Consider the following 26,048-nt stretch of genomic DNA (forward strand, 5'->3'; position numbering starts at 1 on the left):
ATAACTAGACCCAGAGGAAATCTGCAAACTTTTAAAGGGTACCTCTTAAGTCTTGATTTTGTTACTAGAACAGGTTTTCATGTTTGAATGTTCAAAATAACACCTTATTTTTCACATATTTTACATTGTTGCAGCGCCTATCTTCCCAGTCTGTCAGTAATGCTTTTAGTTCCTGTCTCTATGAAGCCCCTCCTTCCGAAAAGGGCAGTGTGCTCTGATTGGTTGGCTGGATGTGTTGTGATTGGTCAACCGCTTCGAGTGTGTTTAGGAAATGTCCCTTACCATAACCGTGAGTTTCAATTTGCATATGTCTTGGGTGGGAAATATTTCAAAGGAATACTGTGACATGAACGTTCCTGGAACAAAACTCAAGACTACAATGGAGGCGTTTCAGGGAGTTCAGAAACAGTGCTTGAGAATATACTCCCTATTGAGAATAACTCCCTGTGGAGTGACTTTGTGCTTTGTAACTTGAAAATAAAATAAATAATTACCAAATACGGGCTGATACTGACTTTACAGTAAATGTCAGGATTCAGTTGGCCAAATATTTATGTTTACATTGTCCTCACCAGACAGATGATTTTGATCCTTTACAGATCACTGTATTTCTGTGATGTAGTTAATATTTTAACAAACATGATTGGCTTCATATGTTCTACAACTTGCCAGTGCAACATTTTCCTAGTGCATCAAGGCAATTTGACTGCTTTTCTTCTGTTGAGAAAGCAAGCGATCTTAGTGCCAAGAGGCTTCTGGGAAACTCAGACCTTCTATTTATAACTCGAAACCTGAGCAATTTGGAGTCATAAAATCATTCATCAAGAAAGATGTCCTTGCTCTGTTTCTCACAAGCACTTGGGTAAACAGCTTTCAATTGCTGGTCATGAGGTGTGTGATATTCAGAGGTCATTTGCTGTTCAGCTCATCCATGTTCAAATGAGTGTGTAGCCGTTAATTAGCCAGTCGACACCAGATTTGTATTACTTGTGTCTTGTTTGTCTCTGTTCCTCTCAGTGGCTCTAGAGCTCATTCGGCCTCTTAATCTTTTTCCTAGATGATACTGCGAACATTCAGTGCAAAAATGTCTGAAATTGGTGACCATATAGATGATTGCCAACGTACTTTGCATCTTGAGAGGACAAAAGACAAAATGCAGAGCTATTAAGAGTGTTTCAGTAATTATACCCGCACCTACAAACATGCGAGTACTTACAAACAAAATTAGCCAAAAACACTTAAATCTGTTATGACTTTATCATTTTTTTAGTTTGAGAGAAGTCTCTAATGCTCACCAAAGCTGCATTTATTTGATAAAAAAAATAATATTATGAAATATTATTACACTTTAAAATAGCTGTTTTCTTTTTGAATATATTGTAATTTATTTATATGATGGCAAAGCTGAATTTTCAGCAATAGCAGTCTTCAGTGTCACATGATCTTTCATAAATCATTCTAATATGCTGATTTGCTGCTCTAGAAACATTTATTATTACAATGTTGAATTTTTTTTTTTTTTTGTAGAAACTGATACATTTTTTTCAGGATTCTTTGATGAATAATAACATTTATTTGAAATCGAAATCTTTTGTAACATTGCCTAATACAATGATGGCTAAGTTGTAGGGTAATGCGCACAATGAAATGCTCAGTTGATCTGTAATGGCTACTCGACCTCTGTTTAGTTTGGCTTTGTTCGTTACAGGCGGTTCATGCCCGCGTGACCGTCCACAGTTGCCTGGTGCTCTTCTAAGCTCCCATTGTCTGGATGACTGAGCACCGCTAGACTAATTACAGGTTATCCTTCTGTCTCTGGCTGAAGACATCAGTTACGAACTCTTTGATAGCTTCTAATTGGCTTATTAGAAACTGCATCGTCAGTCAAAACCAGATGCCAATGACTGAAAGACCGCAATGCAAGTCAACATTTTTGCCGAGCGTGATCTCAACAACTAAGAACACTTATGAATGCCATACGGATCATGCATGCACAGTTAAATTATGAAGGAAATAACTTCACACACTGGCAAAATTATAGTAATTTCCGTCGTTTGAGCTCTCAATTTGTCAGTAATGGTGGCTTTGTTGTGAGAGTCTGAAGGAAGCTAAAGTTAGCCCTTTTGTTTGGCGTGCGTGCAGAAGTAGACAGGACCGTGGCCCAGAAACATGGTGTGGTGGCTAATAAGCGTCGCGATCCCTCTGGGTTTCCCATAATAGCTGGAGGTTTTAATAGGCCAGAGTGCAGCTGCGACACACGGCTCTGTTTTCTGAAGCCAGAATGGCTTTCTAGGAGCTGTGCCAGCTTACAGGGGGCAGCGTGGACTCTGAGTCAGTCAGATGCCAGTGCCAGCGCTGGGAACCTGTCTGATACACTTTCATTGTTTCTCTCTCTCTCTCTTCACATACAGTTTTACAAAGCTGGTTCAAGCTGTTTTTTCTTCAGCCTGAGGGTCAAATGCCGTGAAACTGACACATCCTGCTATGGAGCAATCATCTCTTTCTTTCTTTTCCCTGTCTCATCCATCTGTTTACCCCAGCCAGAATGGATGGAGGGATGGATGGGATAAAGAAAGAAAGAGGTGATTGTTCCATAGCAGGATGTGTCCAAACGTCTTTTATCTTTCCTTTTCCCCATCTTTCTTTCTTTCTTTCTTTCTTTCTTTCTTTCTTTCTTTCTTTCTTTCTTTCTTTCTTTCTTTCTTTCTTTCTTTCTTTCTTTCTTTCTTTCTTTCTTTCTTTCTTTCTTCTTTTATTTCATCATCCATCCATCTGTCTGTCCATCTTTCCTTTTCCCCATCCATCATCCTTCCTGCCTGCCTTCCTTCCTTCTCATTCTTTCATTTCTTTCTTGCTTTCTCCACTATCCTCCTTTCATTCTTTTCTTTCATCATCCATCCATCCATCTGTTTGTTCATCTTTCCTTTTTCCCATCTATCATCCATCCATTCATTTCTCTTCTATCTATCATCCATTCTTCCTTTTTCATCATCTATCAATCCATACTTCCATCATCCATCCATCTGTCTGTCCATATTCCTTTTTTCCATCCATCATTATTTTCATTTTTCATCATCCATCATTTGTCTGTCCATCTTTCTTTTTTCCCATCCATCCATTATTTTCTCTTCTTCTATCCATCCTTCCATCCATCCATTCTTCCTTCTTTTCTTTTTTCATCATCCATCCCTTCCTTCCTTCCTTCCTTCCTTCCTTCCATCCATCTCATTCTTTCTCTTTTTCCTTAATTTTTCTTCCATCTATCCATCCTTAAATCTTTTATTTTCCTTCCTTCCTTCTCTCTATTTTTTTCCTCTTCATTTCCTCCCACACTTGTGTACTTGAGGCTCTATCATTACACGACCTCAGTCTCAAATATGTGCGTTGGCTGTATATTTATAAATCCAGAGAGCAGCAGGAATCAGGACATTGTTTGTTTCAATCATTTTTCACGTCTGGTGTTGATGAAGGTTTCATTAGAGCCTGTAATATCCTCAGTTTACTGATGAAACTTTATAACAGCATCGTCTTTGAAAGAGGTCTCTTTACTGTCACTTTTGGTCATTTAATGTGCCGTAGCTGAATAAAAGTATTAATTTATTTAAAAAAAGAAAGAAATGTTACTGATCCCAAACTTTTGAATGCTATTGTATATTACATCTTTTTTTTTTTATTTGATCAGAATGGTATTTTGATTGTTTTGTATTTTTAGAATGAATGAATGAATTCTATCTGATCTTAAGATGGCAGAATCACTTTAAAAGCAACATTGATCCAGATCCAACTAAAAGGGGGTTAAGATGGTGTTTGGGCAATTGGATTAGTATCAGTTTAGTATTATTTGCCTGATCTTGACCGTAAAGCAACATCAAGAAGTTTCATCATCTTGGTTTCATTTCACGATATACAGCTAATAATTTATAGTTAATCCCACAATAACCCCAAAACCCTCTCCTCTTCTGTCACATCATCCCAGGAGCGTCATTCCATCCGTCTTTCTGTATAAAAAAACCGATGGTTAGCAGAAATCTGAGTCTTCAAAGACAGGCATTGGAGACGACTAGCTCAGCAGAGACTGTAGCGGTCGCCCCCCATTGCTTTGTGGATTAGCCCGTCTTTCTGCGATTGTTCACAAAGCGTCCTCCTCTTAATCTGCTGGTTTAGTTTCAAACCGCCAGCCGCTGTGAAATCAGGACGGTTCCTTAAGTTCATGTTTCCGCGGGTCTTTGAAAGACACAGATGGTGTATTTAAAGCAGTACAGAGTGAGATTAAGTTATGAAATATGATTTTATTAGCAGCGTGGAGTTTCAGCCTTGGTTGTTAAATGGTAACCCCTAGACACTTGTAGAGGGATTTGGGTTATAAATAAGATTAGATGTCTTTGAGACATGGAGAAATGGTTTTTAAAGGGTGTTTTTTTTTTGTTTTTTTTGTTTTTTTTTTTGGCAGAAAAAACGTTACGAATTTTTTGTTGGTTGTTTGCTGTGTGTAAACGGATTACCTCAAGAGAACAATATGATGTTCTGGACCCTTTGATATATTGCTAGTTACTGAAACTAGGTTTCAGCCTCGATTTTTGAAAGGTGCCTGATTTATAATGGTGAGCGCTTGTAAGCAAGCTTCAGACATGTGGAAGCAATTGAGAAAAGCAAACAACACTGGGAGATCTGAATGTGTGTTGAGGTTGGCAGTGCCAGGGTAAGTTCTGTTTGTTTAGTGCCCACCGGTTGCCATCTCTTCAGGCAATTAGCCCTCTGATCTCAGTATGACCCTCCTTTTTTTCGTTGCCCATTACCAGATGACATTCACTCACCAAAACTACCAAGAAACATACATTTTGTCAATATTTTGTAATATCAAAACAATATGCCACGATGAATCGAACTTCCCACTTATAAAAAGAGTGAGCGACACTTTAGAAGAGGGCATTTGCTTACTATTCAAAAGTTTGGGATTTTTTACAAATTATTTTGAAAGAAGTGTCTTATGCTCACCAAGGCTGCATTTATTTGATCAAAAATACAGTACAAATTGTCACATTTGGTAATATTGCGAAATAGTATTACAATGCAAATGAACTGTTTTCTAGTTGAGTATATTTTAAAATGTAATTAATTCCTCTGATGGCAAAGCTGAATTTTCAGAAGCCAGTCTTCAATGTCACATGATCCTTCAGAAATCATTCTAATATGCTGCTTTTCTGCTCAAGAAACATTTCTTGTTATTACAACTGTTGAAAACAGTTTTGCTGCTTTATATTTTTGTGTAAATAATTTTTTCCTCAGAATTCTTTGATGAATAGGATCCATTTGAAACAGAAATCATTTGTAACATTATAATTGTCTTCACTGACAACCTTGACATCCTTGCTGAATAAAAGTGTTTTTTCTTTAAAAGATTACTCACCCAAATAGTATATATCTATATAGCTTTTAAACTGTAACAGCTGTAGAACAAAGGTGCATTTAAGAGCAACATAATGGAACTGACTCACTGAACACAGCACCTGGACTGTGTATATAGGGGGTCCAGATGAATATATGGGCTCCAGCACGGCTGTGTGTGTGTGTGTATCACACTCATGCTTGCTCAGCAGAACGGTCTACATGCCCCCTAGACAGGGATGGTGTCATTGAGGCCTGTCAGAGCACAGACGGATGATTTCACTGCTCTGCTGAGCGTTGATCTCTTTTGCAAATTTTCTCATGCCGTTTGCCTCTTTTTTTTCTTTTTTTTTTCTCATGCTCTCCGGAACTATTTAGAGCTTCTTTCAGGTGAATTACTGAAGGAGAGTGGCCCAACTGCATTTTTTATTGCTTTACATGTGCTCCATCTTGATGTAGATTTACCGCACCATATTACAGGCTTATGATGAACTTTGCTTTTTGTATTTGCACATTTTTTAAAGATTTAAAGTTTGATGACTTTGTTTTTCTCTCCCGTGTTGACATTCTTTTTTTTTTCTTTTTTTTTTACTAGCTTTTATTTGACACTATTTGTTTTTTAATCAGTTGCAGGAGGTTTTACAAGGAAGTAACTTTGCAACTGCATCCCAACTAACTCTCATTGGAGTACTAGTAGACTGTTAGGTTAGGGTTCAGATTAGTAGAATAAGTTGACATGTACTTGCAAAGTTACTTATTGTCAGTTGGGAAGCAAAAAGTGGGTTTTTTTTTTAAGTGTTAGCAGATATAAAGCATACAGTCTACTAATACGCTAATGACTGATAGATGACATTTAGTTGCAAAGTTAGTAGAATGTCTAAAGTGGACTATCTAAATAAAGTGTTACTAATTTTAGATGCACCCCTGAATGGAGGGTGAGTCATCATGATTTTTTATCTATTTTCCTGGATTTTTTTATGCATCTATCTGCTACTCTGCAAAAAAAAAAGTATTTTTCAGTTCAAAATAATTCAAGCTAAATAAGTAGAGTGCAGTTTCCAGTGAACCTGCCGGCCTGCGAAGGGCGATGGGGCCATGTAGCGAGCAGGGTGAAGCAGAGAGCCTTGGGAATGGAGCGAGGCCGGTGGCGCAAGTGTTAATGAACATCACCTGCGCGTCACACCAGTCTCGAGTCCCACAGAGAAGCTCCAGAAGGACAAAAAGAGGAGGAGTGATGACAGTTCAAGAAGAGAGAGGACCAGGCCTGGACTTTATGTTGCTGGTTTGTTTTAGTTTATGGTCCATGAGGGGCTGCCGCTCTACTTTCGTGTTGTTGTTTATTTTGTCATTAAAGTTACACTCATCTTTTGCTGGTTCCCACCTCATCCTTCCCTGAACTATGAATATCGTTACAAGAAGTTTGTAGTGTCTTGCTGCACTGTAGGCAGTTTTTTTTTTTTTAGTTTAAGTATGAAAAAGTAAAAAATCAGCCACACTTTAAAGAGTGATGCTTCGCAAGTCAATGTATATTCAAGTATTTTTAGATATTTTACTTGTAAATCAAGGCACAAATACTCATTATGAATTGGATTTTTTGCAGTGTAAAAGTTAATTCTGTCAACTTTTAGCACTAGCATATAAATGAAAACCAATATAACAATCATGGACTAAAAGCTACAAAATTAAGTTAATATGTTCTAATTAGAATCGAAAGGGGATTTGCAGCCTGAACCTTTTTTTAAGTTCTTCAGGGAACTTTATTTGAGGATATTGCCGGAGCCTTGTCTTTTTTCAGAAGCCAAACTTCTTCGTCTCTCCTCTAACTCGCTCGACACAATGTTCATACTGTTGCTCCCTCTACAGAATCACTCATTTCCTCTACATGGCTGTTTCCTGTGGTGACGGTGGTCATATTGCTGCCACATGCTGCCTGTCAGAGCTGTTGCAGACATGTTAGGGATATATGTGAGGATATATGCCTCCCGTGTGCACCGCTTCTCATATGTTGCTTTTTATCTTTTTTTTTATAGCTTGCACTCTTATTTTCTTGGTTGCTAATGTGTTGTGGTATAATTAGGGGTGATTTTTTGGGGAGAAAAAAGAACGTGTGCGTGTGTGTATGTGTGCGTGTGTGCAGAAGACTAATGTAATGTAATATTCAGTGTGTGTTTCTTGGCTAAAGGGCAAGTCTGTGTCGGCCCCTCATGATCATACACATCCACAATCTGTCAAGTTTAGGAGAGGGACTTTCCACTATGGGGACTTTCCATGCCGCTCCGAACGGAGCCAGAAAGAGCTCTTTTCCACGGCTCCATAGGATCCCCTGTAGAATAGGGATCACTGCTGAATGCTGCTTTTCAAATGCTGACCAGACCATGAACCTGGTCGCACACTTGTATTTTGACCAAAGAGACTTGGCTGTTATTTTTAGAGAATTTTACTGAATGAAATTAAAAAAAGTAAGACTGGTGACATGAATTTAATAGCTTCTAAATCTGTAATAGCCAGAGATTGTGTCATTAGTGGTGCTTGCTAAGTGCTTGAGTATAAAAGGCTGTTTTGATTTTATTTGCATGCAAAATACTGAATAACAGCAAAAACAACCACAGCACTTTCCTAACACATACTGTGCACTAAATAAGTGTCCTGATGCATAAGGTCATTGGTGAAAACTGAGAATCTATGAAATTCACATATATTTTTATATAAAAGGTGGGTCGATGATGTTTGGTTTTGGTGTTAAGCAACATTATTAGTAATGTTCAGTAACTATCTAAATACATTGATAGTATTTTGCAAAGAAGTTAATGCAAATGAATGAAAGACTTATCAAATGCATGCATTAATTGAATTATAATTTTTTCTTTTATATTTTCTCACATTTTAATAAAAACTGTATTTCAACCAGTTATTTTTGCTCCATGTTTTTTTTGCCGTGGCAAGCACCAATAATGAAAGTAAAAAATAAATAAAAAAAGATATATGAAAATGGCAAAGACAAATTATTGTACACACTTAAAATTAAGTAAAAAAAATATTTGTAAGCGTTATGGTATGAAAACTTCAAAGAACGTGCTTAATGAAAGTTTACTTCAGATTCATGCTTCCTTTTTTTTATTTTTTTATTTTTTTAATCTGCTAAGGCACTCAAGGGAAAAAAAATACCTCGTCCGTATGGAGCCAACTTCACCAAACTATCCGCTTATGAGTCCAGTGTTGGCATAGCCGCCTACTGGCACCAGTCAAATCTGTGTGGGGAGGCGCAGTGTCTGCAGAAATCACCCACAAGAGTCTGAGTTTCATCTTATGCCTGATCAACTAACTAAAGCACTGAAAGTCTCTGAGGAGCAGTGAGGGTCAGGTGATGGACACCGTTTTTGTTAATGCCAGAAAGAGTATTCACCGCTTAAATCAACAAAGTCTTGTGCTTTTAAAATGGCAGAACTGTAAAAAATGTTGTTGTTTTTTTTCTTTTTTTCTTTTCTTTGATGTTGCACTTTAAAAAAAGTCCTTTTGGAGTACCTTGTAAATGTCATGTTATCAGTAAACGTTCAATACCAAGGTATAGGGGAGAATGGAGCTAGTTGACTCTATGTCAGTAACTTTTAAGATTTTGAATCAAAAGTTCAAATACTCAAATGCTTGTTTTTTTTTTGTTTTTTTATGTTGGGTCTCTTTTTTCTTGGCATGAGCTTTCAAAATGTTCAATAGCTTTTTTGGGTAAAAAAACAACAACAAACTTACTCTTTATTTTGTTGCTCCCCAACAGACATTCTATTGACTTTAAGTAACTTTGCAAGTACATGTCAACTTATTCTAACCCTAACCTTACCAGTCTACTACACTACTAACACTCTAAAATGTTAAAGGTACCATCAAAATAAAGTAAAACCCTTTTTTGTGGTCAAGACTTTATGGTGTTTATTTAATTTTAAAATAATAGACACACTCTAAATACTCAATGGAATAAAAAAGTTACAACTAACCCTGTTCTTCCCTATGCCAAAGTATCATGGCATTACCATCTGATACCATCTCTGTACCATGGTACTGTTATAGTACAGTGAGGGTAAACTTGTAGTAGTGTTATATTTTATGGGTTTGGAACTGGTTTACAGTATATGATTGCTTTTTGGGGTAAATGGACTGTTTAAGGTTATACTAATTAGGGATGCACTGATATAAATTTTTTGGCCGATACCAATAACTGATAATTCTTTATATTTGTAAGCCGATAACCGATATATTGGCCGATAAATCTAAATTCAAAGATTTTATAATTTTGAGAGCCTGATTACAAAAACAAGTCTCATCATATCATATCCCAAACACAATTATAATGATGTTCTTATTATAATTTTATGTAGCCTATATGACAGATTTTGCGCTGCACATGTTGCACTTAACATTTGGAAGTGATTCCAATCATATTTCAAGCAATTCAAAACCATCATGGCGAACAGTGTGCATCTGAAGTGTTTCAGCTGAAGGAAATAATCCATCATTTATCGGCTTTAATATATCGACCAAATTTTCTTATCAGGCCGATAACGATAACATTGAAAGTGTGTGTGTGTGTGTATATGTGTATATATATATATATATATATATATATATATATATACAGTGCGTGCAGAATTATTAGGCACGTTGATTTTTTGGTCATATTTTTTTTCCAGGCACATTTGACCAATTCCAAACCACATTAATCGTAATAACTACAATTAATTTTGTATTTAATCATTTATAAGTGATATATAATTGTTCATGAAGGCTGGAAATGAAAAATGTCTTATTTTCAGGTGTGCAGAATTATTAGGCAAGTTTTCTATTACAGATAAAATAAGCCAAAAAAGAGATTTAACTCAGACTGAAAAGTCAAAAATTATTAAATGCCCATGAGAAGAATGCAATACTAATGCAATACTAGAAATTGCAGTTAAATGCTCATTAGGTCAGCAGGGTCAGACAAATACAGGTGGAGAAGAAAAGACACATGTTAACTGCAAAAGAATTAGGAATTAAGGTGAAAAATTAAGTGTGAAACCATCAGGAACCCTTTAGTCTCCAGCGCCACCATTTTCCAGAACTGTAGCCTACCTGGAGTCTCCAGAAGAGCAAGGTGTCAGGGTCTCAGAGACTTGGGTTAGGTAAAGAATCCTAAAAATGTACCCCCTCTTAATAAGAATCACAAGCTGAAGTGTAGTAAAATACATGAAGACTGTTTTTTTTTATAGGCTTTATAGACAGATTGAGAGTGACTCTTGAAGGACCAGCACCATACCCTCTTCTACCACTGTTTGAAGAATTCATCTTCCAGAATCTGACAGTAAGTTTTGGGAGTTAATTTTAAGTCCATCTCTGCAAAACGGACTTCAGGGTAGGAGATGGACTAAAAATAAACTTCCAAAACTTATTAAAACGTATTCTGGAAGATGAATTCTTCAAACAGTGGTAGAAGAGGGTATGGTGCTGGTCCTTCAAGAGTCACTCTCAATCTGTCTGTCCATAAAGCCTATAAAAAACAGTAAAAAAAATCTCTCTTTTTTTTAGCTTATTTTATCTGTAAAAGAAAACTTGCCTAATAATTCTGCACACCTGAATATAAGGCGTTTTTCATTTCCAGCCTTCATGAACAATTATATATCACTTATAAATGATTAAATACAAAGTTAATTGTAGTTATTGCGACTAATGTGGTTTGGAATTGGTCAAATGTGCCTGGAAAAAAAAATATGATCAGAAAATCAACGTGCCTTATAATTCTGCACGCACTCTGTGTGTGTGTGTGTGTGTGTGTGTGTGTGTGTGTGTGTGTGTGTATATATATATATATATATATATATATATATATATATATATATTGTAATGTATATTTTGCCCGGCTATAGTTCAGAGCTAACGCTGCTGTGTGAGCGGAAACAGTTGGTCTGGGACGATTTGCATTTCACCTTATAGTTGTCCTCAGAGGACTCTCCTTCTATGCTTGCCAAGAGAGACTGCACACACTTTTGTTTGTTTTGCTTGGCTAAATAATTATCTCCCACAGTAAAGTACAGTACCGCTGGAAGCAGTGGAGATAAAAACACTATGGAAGTTTACTGGGAAACGGAAATCTGATCGTTAACGTCAAGTTGTATGTCTAAACATGTCTTTGGAAAGACGCACTTTAAGCACTTAGCATAATTTCAAATACATACAAATGGAGTTTCTAACTTTATGGTGTAGTGTTATGCCATGCTGTCTGGAAGGATTAAAAGTAATTTTATCATATGAATAAATATTGCAATGTTATTGTATTTGGTTTTAGCAGACTATATCTGCTATGCTGCTGCTGCTACAGAACAAGCATGGACTTGCTACTGCTAACAGATACACAGACACCGTGATGTAAGCATGTAAGATATGCTGCTGCTGCTGCTGCTGCATAAATAGACATACATAAATCCCTGTTGAGCAAGCAACCTAATTGGCTGGCGGATCAGCAGAGGCCAATCAGCTTGTGTCATGCGGTAATGAAGTTCTTGCAGATTACATGTAAAAGACCAATCAGCCTGCGCCCTCTAGAGTTTCATGATTGAACTCTGTATATGGCCAAAATATTGTTCAGAAATGTACCTTTTGTATTTTACAAAAGACTTATACAAGTTTGAAAGACATTTTTCGGTGAACTGTCCCTTAAATGAATGTTTCCAGCTGTTTGTTGAATGAACATGGAGAAAACAGAAATGAAAAAGGGCTGATTTGATGTCCTAATTGCCACTTACGGCATAATTCGTGACAGAGCCTTTTATAATATCAGGCTGGAAAAGGAAAAGATAATAAATACCTCATTAATATCAAATTAATACCTCAAAAGGGTGTCAAAGAGATTGAATATTGTTTAGTCAACATTTTTCAAGCTATCCGTCAGTGCCCAAATACCCCAGTGATTAAAGCAGCCCAGTTCTGACAGTCTGGACCAGGATTTAAAAAGAGACTCATTATATAACCAATCCAGTTTTGTAGCCAATATCTGTCTATTCTTTGTGGAAATCTCTCGTCTCTTACTTCTGAACATGGGCCGCACTTGGCACTGAAAACAAAGCTTTGTGTCTATGCTGTAAACAACGAATTAAGCGCAATGTTAATCACCATCAACTCTCACTGATGACATCAACCTGCATTCTAATTCTAACAGTATCCATCTCATACGCAGAAAAAAAAGGGGAGTGTTTGAGGGGAAGACCTGTTATTCACACAAAGCTGTCAGAGTCAAGCTTCGCTCAGCTCTAACAAGACAAACTCAAAGATGTGTGGCCAGAAATCAATTACTTTAGCGAGAGTGAGAGAGGAAGGTGGCAATATTTGAGCCCTGCTATTGAGTAGATGTGTGCTTGACAGATGTTTTGTGTGTTCTCACATGAATAAAGCAGTATATGCAACTACTCACTTTCAATTAGTCTTAAAGTTCTGAAACTGATCAAATTATGACATATTTCAATATTTAACCTTAAACAGTTGTAATTTGACTTTGAATTGTGATTGTTTACTGCAGCTATCTGTCTTCTAACCTTGCAAATCTCACATAGATTTCACTCACTATGTTGTAAATGGTAAACACTAGTGTTCAAATGTTTGGGGTTGGTAAGTCTTGTTTTGAATAAGTCTCTTACACCCACCAAGATTGCATTTATTTGATAAATAACACTGTACATATTTAGAAATATTATTACAAATTAAACGGCTGTTTTCTATTTGAATGTATTTTTACATGTAATTTATGTGATGCAAAGCTGAATGTCACATGATCCTTCAGAAATTATTCTAATAGGCTGATTTGCTGCTTAAGAAAGATTTCTTATCATCAATGTTGAAAATAGTTGTGCTGCTTAATATTTTTGTTGAAACTGATTTTTTTTTATCTTTTGTAACATTATTAATGTATTTACCGTCACTTTTGATCAACTTAATGCATCCATGCTGAATAAAATTATTAATCTCTTCAATTAAAAAATCACACTCACCCCAAACTTTTAAATGGTAGTGTACATGATGTATAAAAACCCTAGTAACCGCATAGCAACCCACAGCATCCTAGCATTGTGGCTGTGCTTTTTAATTTTTCTTATTATTCATGTCTTATTTACAGGTGAAACTCGAAAAATTTGAATATCGTGCAAAAGTTCATTTATTTCAGTAATTCAACTTAAAAGGTGAAACTAATATATTATATAGACTCATTACATGCAAAGTGAGATATTTCAAGCCTTTATGTGTTAGAATTTGATGATTATGGCTTACAGCTTATGAAAACCCCAAATGCAAAATCTCAGAAAATTAGAATAATACATGAAATCAATTTTTTTTTTAAAGGATTTTACATACAGAAATGTCAGCCCTCTGAAAAGTATAATCATGCATATGTACTCAGTACTTGGTTTGGGGCCCTTTTGCATGAATTACTGCCTCATTGCAGCGTGGCATGGATGCTATCAGCCTGTGGCACTACTGAGGTGTTGTGGAAGACCAGGATGCTTCAATAGCGGCCTTCAGCTCTTCTGCATTGTTCTGACTCATGTCTCTCATCTTTCTCTAAGGTCAGGCGAGTTTGCTGGCCAATCAAGCACAGTAATCCCATGGTCAATGAACCAGGTTTTGGTTCTTTTGGCAGTGTGGGCAGATACCAAGTCCTGCTGGAAAATGAAGTCAGCATCTCCATAAAGCTTGTCTGCTGAAGGAAACATGAAGTGCTCTAAAATGTCCTGGTAGACGGCTGCGTTGACTCTGGACTTAATAAAGCACAGTGGACCAACACCGGCAGATGACATGGCTCCCCAAACCAATCCAGACTGTGGAAACTTCACACTGGACTTCAAGCATCTTGGATTGTGTGCCTCTCCATTCTTCCTCCACTCTGGGACCTTGGTTTCCAAATGAGAATGAAAATTTGCTCTCAACAGAAAAGAGGACTTTGGTCCACCGTGCTTTAATAAGTCCAGAGTCAACACAGCCGTCTACCAGGACATTTTAGAGCACTTCATGTTTCCTTCAGCAGACAAGCTTTATGGAGATGCTGACTTCATTTTCCAGCAGGACTTGGTATCTGCCCACACTGCCAAAAGAACCAAAACCTGGTTTGGTTGGTATATATATAATATAATATAATATAATATAATATAATATAATATAATATAATATAATATAATATAATATAATATAATATAATATAATATATTAGTTTCACCTTTTAAGTTGAATTACTGAAATAAATGAACTTTTGCACGATATTCTAATTTTTCGAGTTTCACCTGTACATTACAGCCTATAAAGGACACAAAATAGAGCAGCATCACAGTGTCTAGGCACTATTTCACCGTTATTTTCTTTCTTCAATGATTTAAAGACGGATGTAACTTTCTTATTAGCATGTCACGAAATTAATTTTACTTAGCTTTACATTGAGTGAAAATGTATGTGTGCTATTAAACATGATGGAACACGCAAGACTAAAGTCTGTTGAAAACATTAGCCGTGATTATTATTCAGGCTTTTCTCGGCTTTGAAGAGACTCGGAGAACCACAGCTGAGAGCCGCCACAGCTGCCAAAGGCACCGCGAGCGAAAAAAAAAAAAAAAAAACACTATTTTTATATAACTTGCGCCCGGGCCAACTGTATTTGTGGTTGGAGGAAATTTCTCCTCGCTTGAGTCATTGAGATCACTTGCTCTCGGTTGTTTGCCCCTTTGTGCTCTTTGATCCGCCTTTTCTTGCCTTCGCTCTATCTGTCCCTCCTCTATTCTCTCCAAGCACCCAGACGGATGTAAAGCTCTCTTCCCTGACCCGCTCTAACACCGCAATCAGGACCAGATCCAAACACAGTCTCCGTAGGCCTCGCTGCCCGGCCGTAGTTCAGAGCTAACGCTGCTGTGTGAGCGGAAACCGTCGTTCTGGGGCGATTTGCGTTTCACCTTTGACCTCTAGTTGTTCTCAGTGGACTCTCTTTCTACGCTTGCCAAGAGAGACTGCACACACTTTTGTTTGTTTGCTTGGCTTAGTTTCGACTAAATAATTGTCTCCCACAGTACAGTACAGTAGCGCTGGAAGCAGTGGAGTTAAAAACATGAAGTATACTGGGAAACGGATGAAGATCTGATCGTTAACATCAAGTTGTATGTCTAAACATGTCTTCGGAAAGATGCATTGCACTTAGAATCATTTAAAATACAGAAAATACATACACTTTATGGTGTAGTGTTGTGCCATGCCGTCTGGAGTGATTAAAAATAGCCAGATTTAACAGACGTGTTTGTCATCGGCCTTTCGCAGCTTGTGTAGTTTGAGTGATTCATGCTCACGAAACCTTTACACTTCTATTAAACTACACAATTCCATATTTATATTCAGACAGACATTTTGGATTTGCCTTTATCAGTTGATTAAAATAAAAATAAAAATAGTTATACTATTATTATACTGTATATTATTTATAGTTTGTTTATATATGTATTCTGTGCAGTAAGTTTAACCTTTTACTTTATCTATCCTGTTGAAATGGCCAATAAGAATTCTTGAATTCCCGAATTCTAAAACATCCAAAGTAGTTTTGTTTTTTTTCCTCTCAGTCTGAAGTGCTTTGCAACAAATCCCTCTTGATTTCCACCATCGTTTCTTCCAGGATGTAATTGTTCTTAATTTCCAAAACCCTTCAGCTCAGATTTAGCTTCCATTTTTTCAAGAGTGTCTATTTCTTCCATGTGTGGCCCAGATTCCTGCAGCGGGGTCTGTTCTCCTACTGTATGCAAGCGAAATGTTCCTCTTCCCAGGTAATTTCAGCAGCCCTCTCTGTTTTTCTGTGCTTTTGTTGAGGAATGCCTCTGAGACGCAGTCACCTTTGAGTAATTACCTTCTCATGTTTCATGTTGAAAGAGCTTCTCTGTTTTACAGTTATAAAGAGCAGAGTGAACGGTGTCCTCAGTTCTTATCAAGAGGACGGCTGTTTCAGAGCCGGGGCGTTTCGGATTTTTCCCTTCATGTAGAAGTTGACCTCTTGCAAGATGAGCACTGTCTTGAGATCGATCTATTCTCCTGCTCCCTGTCGTCTTCTACAATTTTCTTCAATTAGTTCAGCTGCAACCACGTAACTCACTGACTGTGCTGTGTGCTCTGGTCTTTATCAAGACATTTATGATTAAAGTTCGAAAATGTCTATTTAAAACAAATATTTTGAGAATGCATAAAAAGTCATTATAATATCAAAGTATAGACATATCAAAGAATAGTTTCAGCTTAGATTAAATCTGACATTTTGAGAAATGTTTGTATAAAATCCTGTCATTGGGATATTTGCATATCATAATATCTGTCTATCTAGTATGTCTGTCTGTCGTTCTATCTGTCATTCTACCATTGTTCTATCTGATCTACCATCGTTCTATCTATCTGCCATTCTATCTATTGTTCTATCTGTCGTTATATTGTTCTCTTTATCATTCTATCTATTGTTCTATCTGTCGTTATATTGTTCTCTTTATCATTCTATCTATTGTTCTATCTGTCGTTATATTGTTCTCTTTATCATTCTGTCTATTGTTCTATCATTCTACCATTGTTCAATCTGTCTCATTCTATCTATCTATCTATCTATCTATCTATCTATCTATCTATCTATCTATCTATCGTACGTTTATTCGCTCGTTTATTCGTTTATTCGCTCGTTTATTCGCTCTGTCATTTTATTATTCTATCACTCTATCTTATCAATATAATCTATTGTTCACTCTGTCGTTCTAACGTTTGTTGTTGTTCTTCCATCTCTTTCGTTTCTTTTTCGACTGTAAAACCACGGGCCAGGCCTGTTTTGTTATTTTGTGGACCAACTAATTAGTGTAAATTAAGTTTTAGTGGTGCAGGTTTGCACGTATTTGCACACACTGTACACACCACACACTGTATGCATATCCTGACGAAGCATACTTACGAAATGTACTTTATACTGAAAGATTTACATTTCAAATTGGCTTCTTAAAACGACACTATTTCTTTCAGAAAAATGCAAGTTTTAGATATTTATTTTTTATGTTTTAATGTTTTTATGTGCTCATTTTCTTCGTTTTTCACCCTGAAAATCTGCAGCTTTTTGGTGTGGAAATCAGAAGCACGTGCGAGGTGAAAAGTTTAGAGCAGGATGGATTTATGTAGCAATCATTAAAACACCATCTGATGCCGATGAGCGAAGGATTTGCTTGTTTTTAGAGAGCCTGAATTTGTCCCGAGTCGCTGATCTAAGATCCGTTGTGCTGTGGGCTGTATGACGGGTTAGACAGGGACGAGCTGGCCCTGGATCAGTGCTTCGGGAGGAGGGGGTGAGGGGGTCAACACGAACAGGAAATCATCAGCGCTGTGGATAAATATGGCAGTGTGCCTCGGGCCCGTATAAAGAGTCACACACACAAAGAGCTCTTGTGTCTAGACTGACCGCTGCATGTGGCTTGACTTTCAGTGATGAACGAGTGACTCGCAGGTTAAAAGACTGTTGGTAGAGGAGGGGTAGAATAACTTCTTTTCAAATCATTCAGCCTCCTCTCTTCCTGCTGTCATTAGAGAAATCAAATGAAATGTGTTTGGAAGGTTTGTTTTAACTACAATTCTAGTAGTTGTATTTCTGAATGTTTGAATAATTTTAGTATTATTCAAATAATATTATAGTATTTATATATTATTATAGTATACATTATATTGTAGTATTCATATTGTAGCATTTATTAATATTTTGAATGAGCTTTTATCTTTTTTTATTTAAATTTAAGTTTGAGTAATTTTGTGCTTTTTGTTCAATCTTTTATAAGCTTTTTATCTAATATTTGTTATTTTATTTCAGCCTCATTTCAATTAACAAAAAATATTTTTATTTTTACATAACAATAACAACACTGATTCTAGCATACTACTCTTACCATTTCTTCTCTTACCATATTTTCTATTGCAGAAATAATATATACAATTCTAAATTCAGGCAAAGACTGTTTTTAAACAGATAGTTCTGCCCCTAAACTTACACCATTGGTTGAACCAGTGTGGTTTTGGTTGTTTGCTCAGACAAACACAACAACATTTGTTGACACTGCAGTGCCACATTCTTTTTGGAGAATCGTCCTAGAAATGGCTCACTTATATATATCCACATTAAGATAGTTTGCGATTCCAATGTGATGATCCAGTATTTTCCTATATACTAGCTTAATGTGGATTGACAACTATACTGTATAGTGATCCATCCAAAAGACAATTCTGCCAAAAAGTGTGATGATAACTGTGGCACTATCAAAACATTGTTCTGTTTGTTTGAGCATCACAACAAAAAATTACATTGCAACATTGGTTCAACCAGTGGAATACATGTGCGGTCATCTGTTTGTTCTGACCAATGGTAGATGGGGAGTGTTCAGAGAAGTTGTTTAAAAACATCATTGACTCAATTCGCAATAGCATATCATACTCTATATTTGAAAAAGTTACACACTTCACCTTTTTCACCATATTGGAAGAAAGTTCTGTATAATTCAGAAAGGGATGGACTAAACCCTGACAGTTTTATCTTGTATCACCCAGAAATGGTTGACTTTGTGAGTACAACTTGATAATTGTACATTAGTTAGCTTATTGTACTGCTACTTATCAAATATATTAATAAATGGGAATAAAATTTTGATTTGAGTTTGAAATTATTTATGTGAGAAGAAAGAGACCAAATGGGAAACCAAGAGACATGGAATTAGCAGAGACACTGTATGTAGGAAATCGAGTTCTTGGTACAGTCAAATATACAGTTTGACATTCATAATACAGAATTCTGAATATTCAACCGTAGAATGTCACAATTGACCAATCAGAATGAAGGATTCCTGTTTTTCCAGGAGTTGATTGGATACTGTGTTCTAAACTAGTTCCAAACTAGTCTGTGTGTTCTAAACTAAAGAGACGGCCTCATTTTCCCACACCTCGAGGCATCTGCGCAACATCCTTCCCTGAAAAAACGTGTGCCATGATCCAGACATATGCAAACACTTACAGAAAGACTCATACGATTCCTCCGATGAGCAATTTATCAACTGTATATCTCGCTTTGCATTACAACCCTTCCGTTTTAAATGAATGTAGCAGCTTTAATGTTTTGCACATTTGATGTTGTATACATGGTTTATTTTTCTAACCATGTATAGAAATAGTTAATTAGTTCTATAGTTTATTTTTCTATAGGTGGTGCTATAATAAACTTTTGTGAGTCGATCCATGATGTCATGCTCTGAATGCACAGATACTGATCTCTTGGGAGAGATCGACCCAGCGAGTCAACACCGCCAGGACCCTCAGACTTAAGACTTCATATGGCCTACGCTGTGATTACCGTTAAGCCATTTTTATTACCGTCTTTACGCCCGCCAGGTGTTTGCTCATGAACACGATTGCGAGTCTGTCTGGAATTGGCCCTTTATAAGCCCAGCCTGTGACAGAAGCTCTTGACTCATGGCTGGTTCATTGACTGAACAAACTAACCTCTCGAGTCGGGGGCTCTGCTCTCCTGATGGAAACACTCTTGGACCTGATGTAATTCCACTGAATGGGATTCGAGGGGCAAGTGAAATGTTCTTCCTGCTGAGCCACTGAAATGCTTCATTCAGTCAGTTTTTATATGAATGCATCTCCTCCAGGTTACTGCCCACCAATCAGTCCCAAAAAGGTTTACATTTTTTACCACTCTCATCCTCTCTCAAAATGTATATAATTAGCATTTTATTTTATTTTAAAAACCTAATGTTGCTTTCTGTCTATTTTTAACTTTTTCATTCGTGACCTGTGGTGTTTAATTTAGCTGGAATGATTTTGGCCCTGTTTTTGGTATTAATATATTAAGGTATCCCGTATTAAGATGCGTTTTGGTCGATCGGATCACAAGTAGACGAGGCAGACGCATTCCCGTTTACACCTGCTGTTTTAATCCGTCTCTTTTGTCCACTTTTGACTACTACTGTCCTGATTTCTTCTAAAAGAGGGTCTGTGGGAGGGTGAACCTATACAGGCTTTTTCAGATCTTTCAATAATTGATTAAATAAGCTCACGCAATTTACATAGGAAAACGATGGAAAAACACACAGAGAGCATAAGCTTTCCTTTCTGCTCTGATGAGTCCGTAGACTGAGAGTAGACGGTCTTTTGTGGTTGTTCGAACGCATTCGACCACATGAGCGTCTACACTACGAAAACAGTCCGGTCGAATGCGTTTCCGATTCCTTCTGGAAGTGGTTTAAAGAGGTCGAGCTCAAATGCTTTAGACCCCATTTACACCTATATTTAGCATCATGATCCAATCCACCAAAAATAATCTTAATACCAGGTGTAAACAGAGCCAGAGAGTAGCATTCTAAAAACATTTAAAATATTATTTTGTTAATGCCCATGCAAGGGACTACTTTCCGAAAATAAAAAGGCAGCTATATATTTTCATATATACAGACCTGTTTTAACTGTCTGAGAAAAAAAAAAAAACAGCATGTTGTTTTCACAATAACATTAATGGATTCTATATTTTTACTGCACTAAAGAAGTCAAAGCTAAATGTTAAAATATTATCTGTAACATATTTTTTTTATTTGATCTTTTTTTTTTTTTTTTATGTATAAAAATCTATAAAAGTTTGTGCTGTCAATAGATTAAAGGTAGGGTCGGCAGTTTTTTTTCCAAATTTTTTTTTTCCAAATTTTTTTTTCCCAAATTTGTTTAAACTTTCTTTATATACCAATACATAATTAAAATGTAAGTACTCTGAAAAAGAGAGTATAAAAATCGAGTGTCTGTAGTCCTCTTAGGGCTGCAATAAACACAGCTACTTATTTCCATTCGGAACGAATGAAATGATTGGCTGGGCGACTGTCACTCTCCCTCGCTACCATGGCTACCACCCCTGCTGCTAGGAGCTGCCCACATGCACGCACCCGTTTGACTCGAGGAGGCGAAGAGGCACGGAGAGAGGCACGGAAGCTAGACAGAATCACAATTATGGCAGAGAAAGAGCAGTCAAAATTCCCAGTACCTGCATATACAGTCAGCGAAGGCAAACAAGGCAAATAAAGGAACTAGTAAGGTAGAAAGGTAGGCTACTTGTCACCGGAGTGTAACGTTAGTCCTCATCAGAGCCAACAGTGCTTTCATCGTGGAAGCTCTTACATGCAAAACACCGTATATGTTATGAATCTTACACGAAATTCACCTTCATCACAGTGTAACTGATGGTAGTGGGAAAACGTGTATCAATGCAACCTGTTTTTAGCTTTGCCTTATGTTACTAGCTAGTTACCGAATCAAACTCAATATATTTTAAACTTTACCAGTATCGATATGCTAGCTTGATAGTGAGTACTAACAGCCATGTTAGTTGTTTATATTCATAATGATAAAGTTAGGTATTTTATTACATGTGATTCTGACATGATGTCACTACATGCGCTGGCAAACGCGTCCTCCTCCAGCTGAGCGGTCGGCATCGCGCGTTCATGTGTTTTGGGGGCGTGGCTTTGGAAGGAGCCCAGAAGGGAGGGGGTGGGAGTGAATGAAATAAGTAGCTGTGTTTATTGCAATCGTGAGAGGACTAGAGACACTCGGTTTTTATACTCTCTTTTTCAGAGTGCTTACATTTTAATTATGTATTGGTATATAAATAAATTTAAAAAAACTGCCGACCCTGCCTTTAACAAAATGAACTAATTAATAAAGAAAATTGTAATTAACCAAGATTAATCAAATCTAACATTAAAGTTTTTAATAAAATTTATATTGTAATAATTTCACATTTAATCTCCAAATTAATACAGAAACAACATAAAGCCAGTAGCCTATATTTTAAATATTTGTTTAACGGCATCTTTTTATGAATGAAGGCATCACCGATACCAATACTTCTACTTCTATGTCTTTACGAAATAGATTTTTTTCTCTCAATTTTTGTTATTAATTATATATTATCATTAATTATAGTCATTCAGCATTACAGTATAATTTAAAGCATTATAATAAATGTCACATTTACCTTCAATATATCAGGGCTCAATTTTTTCTGTTGGCCCAGTCAGACCAGTTCAGATTTTTCCTTGCCCTGTCAAAATGCACAAAAAGTTATTGTTTTCATTGTTTTTGACCCACGTAAACATGTAAACAGGGCTTTAAGATTTTCAGGTTGGATATATACAGAAATATATTTATCAAACACTTCACAGTCACTGCATAAATTTATGCAGATTAAAAATAGATTAATCCTTCTAGCTACAAAAGTTGTTCAGTCAAGAGCGGTTCTCTCTGTCTTTTGTTCTTTGGTTAACATTAATAACAGACATCACAGCAGCAGGTTTAATAGGCTGATGTCACTTTAAGACCTGCTGATCTGACACACATTCTATTTTCTCACAACTCTTTACATTCTTACTTACATACATACTTACTAGACTTAATTTCACTCAGTTAACTGTGCTTGCAATGATACTTGACAAAATGAGCATTTTGGTATAATTTTGTGTGCTTTTGTCCATTCAAGCACTGTCTGAAGCGGCTTTGTGCGCACGAGTCGTGTGTGTCACACAGTCAGGAGGTTCACAGACGTGCGTGCCAGTAGTAACGCACTGTCTTCTCTTTTGTGTCTTATCGCGCATGAATGGTTTAAAAGCATTCTCTTGAGCAAGAGTGTGATCATATTGTAATGCTAGCCAAAGGATGATAAAAAAAATGGATGCTGCTTTAATTGCGTGAAATATTTTTACTGCGTTAATCTCGTTAAAAAAAAATTTTGTATATTATTTTTATATTATTAATAATTTTTATATACCATTTATATTCCACAATAACTATCATTACTTTGCAGTATGTTAAATTTGTGTATATTTAAAGTTTTAACATACTGATATGTTGTTGAAATTTGTTTTGGTTTATTAAAGATGAGTTTGAACCCAGGCCCACACGAGAAAAGCAAAAATCACTGGACTACTTGTTTTGTTTATCTTCTAGTAGCTTCTTGTGACTAAGAACACCTTTTTATGGATGTTGCCCTAGGCCAGATGCCATATCACCACTAGAATTTAGTGTTCTTCTATCACAGCACTATTGCAAAAGTTCTTGAAAGTATGTTTCTCTTTCCATCACAACGTGCACAAACACATGCTTCCACTCTTACTCACACAACCTCCCACCTGAACGGGCACACACAGCGGCCTTTGTTATGTCAGGAAGCCGTTGTATAAATAATAATGTTTCTTTCTTTTTTTTAACAACTCTTTTTATGAGGTTTAAAATCCTGTGTAAAACAGTTTGACTGGACTTTTGAATGCAGCTTAGTTTAATGTGGTTTGTATCTCTGCAGGTATTGGTGGCATGGAGGAATTCATTCTCAAGTCGGCCACCATCTCCACATCTCCTGCCTGCCCACCCTTCACGCCAATCAACTTTGAAGCTACGCCCATCGTCAGAGTCGCAATCGAGCCCAAACATCCAAGTACGTGTTGATGAGCAAAAGCAGCCACATACAAACACAGAGCGCATTCAGCTTGAGTACTATTTTGCATTGTGGTGCAGCAGGTAGGCTTAAGCATTGCAGAAAATCAGATACATAAAAAAACAACAACTGATGAGCAAAGAAGAGTGCATTGACTCATCGCAATGACTCAACCGTATAAATGAACAAGCAGCAGTTATTTTTTTCTCTGCCCTTGGGCAAGTTCTGAATGTAATAGAAATTTTTTTGTAGGGTATATATTTAGTAAGCTACAGAATAATTTTTAATTGTGATTATTTTGCACCCTTTTGGGCTAATTATCTTGATAGATCACACATTTATTGTGAAATTCAGCATACGCCATTTATCTTCTTTAACACGTTTATTTTGTCATCATTTGTCAACACTTAGTTTCTTTCTTCAAGTGTGTGAGATGATTAAGTTACATAACGTAGTGAGCTGTGTATGTGTCTATGTATGTGTGTATATATTGTAGCTGGATGAGCAAACAACAGACAGTGGTGTCAGGCCTCGGAGAGGCATTTATTAACATAAATAAACATAAAATGTTAAAAAATGGGGGAAATAAACAAAAACAAAAGGGGGATCTGGTGTCCTCGTCGTGCCAGGGAATCGTGAAGGATGGGTAGTGATCAGACTTCGGACTCTCTTCGGTCTGAGGCGCGAGGGGCGGCGGCTTCGGCATAGCGGCTTGTCCTTTTTAGGCCACGACAGCTGAGGGGAATAGTGGCCCGGCATCCTAGCCTGTCAGCAGCGCCACGCGTGATTCTCCGTTCCGGACCGCGGGTCCGGTGACTCACGTCTTCGGCAGCGCGGGAATCCCTCCGCGCTCCCTTCCTGGACCCACGAGGACACCAGCGTGCATGCACGGGGAAGAGACCGGTCTCTCGAGGAGAGGCGCGCTCAGTATTTAACAGAGGCGGTGATGAGGCTTCATATTCTTCAGGTGTGCCTCTTCAGCGCCCCTCCTCTCCAATCACACCCACTCCAGTCGGGAACCTGGAGATGCCAAACAAACCCTAAACCAACCACCTTGACCTGACTGCATTATATAGGCTACATACTACAGTACAGGGATCCATTCAGAATTACTAAACACAGCAACATACACATGACAAGTCAAAACATTATCCTGAATGCGAGTGGAAACAACGTGAATGTACTAAATTGTGTCTAAATCAATATAACGGACTTGCACGTGCTTGCTGTACGACTCCTGTCCGCAATCGTTTTTACCTTGATTACAATCCTCATCCATCAAAACTTTACTCGTGAGACGCTGGTTTGCTTTATCCAGCCGAGAAACATAGTTTGCGTATCATCTGGCCATACGGTGGTAAGATGTTTTGACGTTCACACTGGAATGAAAAATTCATGGAAAACCTAACGTGAGTCGCTATTCTCTCTGCCATCTCTGATGTAATCAGCCTGGTTTTCTTTACATTAGCGCTTTTTTGGACTGATTGTTTGAATGAGTTTGCTTACTGGATCATTGGACTGAAACCTTCGTCAGAGTTTAGAGGCAAAAAATCGTGTTATAGAGTTAGAATAGAAATTTCCACCTGCCAGCATTACAGGTGCTTGCGTCATTGTAGATGCTCAATGTGATAAAGTCCCGACTTCTACCGTCATCTAACTTCATGACGTAAATTATGTTAATGACGCAAATTCTCTTGCTTCAGTAATTTATCTGCGGTATGTCCCTAAACTTATTTTAACGCATTCATTTTATCCTTTATTTTGTTCTACTTTTTGAACTACATTTTTTGGTGAATACTGCCTACAATGGCAGTTTACAATGACTTACCATAAAATAGATGCATAAGCATACAGCTTTAATGGTGACTTCTCCAGGTTCACTCAGAGGTTATTCTCATTAGCTGTGTCAATGATGGCATGGAAACCCCGGCCATCTCAAAGCATCACACTCGCTCATGTGGGACGCATTAGTCACAAGCACAGCTGTAATGAGGAAGTTAAATGTTTCCCAGTTTAGCACACCAAAGAACTGTCTGATCTTGATCTCACACACACACACACACACAAACACAATATCTCATTGTGAGGGAGATCACTGTCCCAGAGGGCTGTTTCAGAGTTTAGTTTCATAACCGTAACTTCAGCTGCC

At 37.2% G+C, this 26,048-nt stretch overlaps 1 protein-coding gene across 2 annotated transcripts in view; it reads left to right on the forward strand.

Annotated features, from left to right (window-relative positions):
* efl1 (elongation factor like GTPase 1) overlaps positions 1-26,048 on the forward strand; it is a 102,103-nt gene that overhangs the window by 50,371 nt on the left and 25,684 nt on the right. For both annotated transcript variants that reach the window (XM_084405334.1, XM_084405335.1), the window contains exon 16: positions 23,768-23,899. In XM_084405334.1, the coding sequence (XP_084261460.1) occupies positions 23,768-23,899 (132 nt within the window). The remainder of the gene's footprint in view (positions 1-23,767; positions 23,900-26,048) is intronic.

Source organism: Rutilus rutilus (assembly GCF_951802725.1).
Source record: "Rutilus rutilus genome assembly, chromosome: 3".
Lineage (NCBI taxonomy): Eukaryota > Metazoa > Chordata > Actinopteri > Cypriniformes > Leuciscidae > Rutilus > Rutilus rutilus.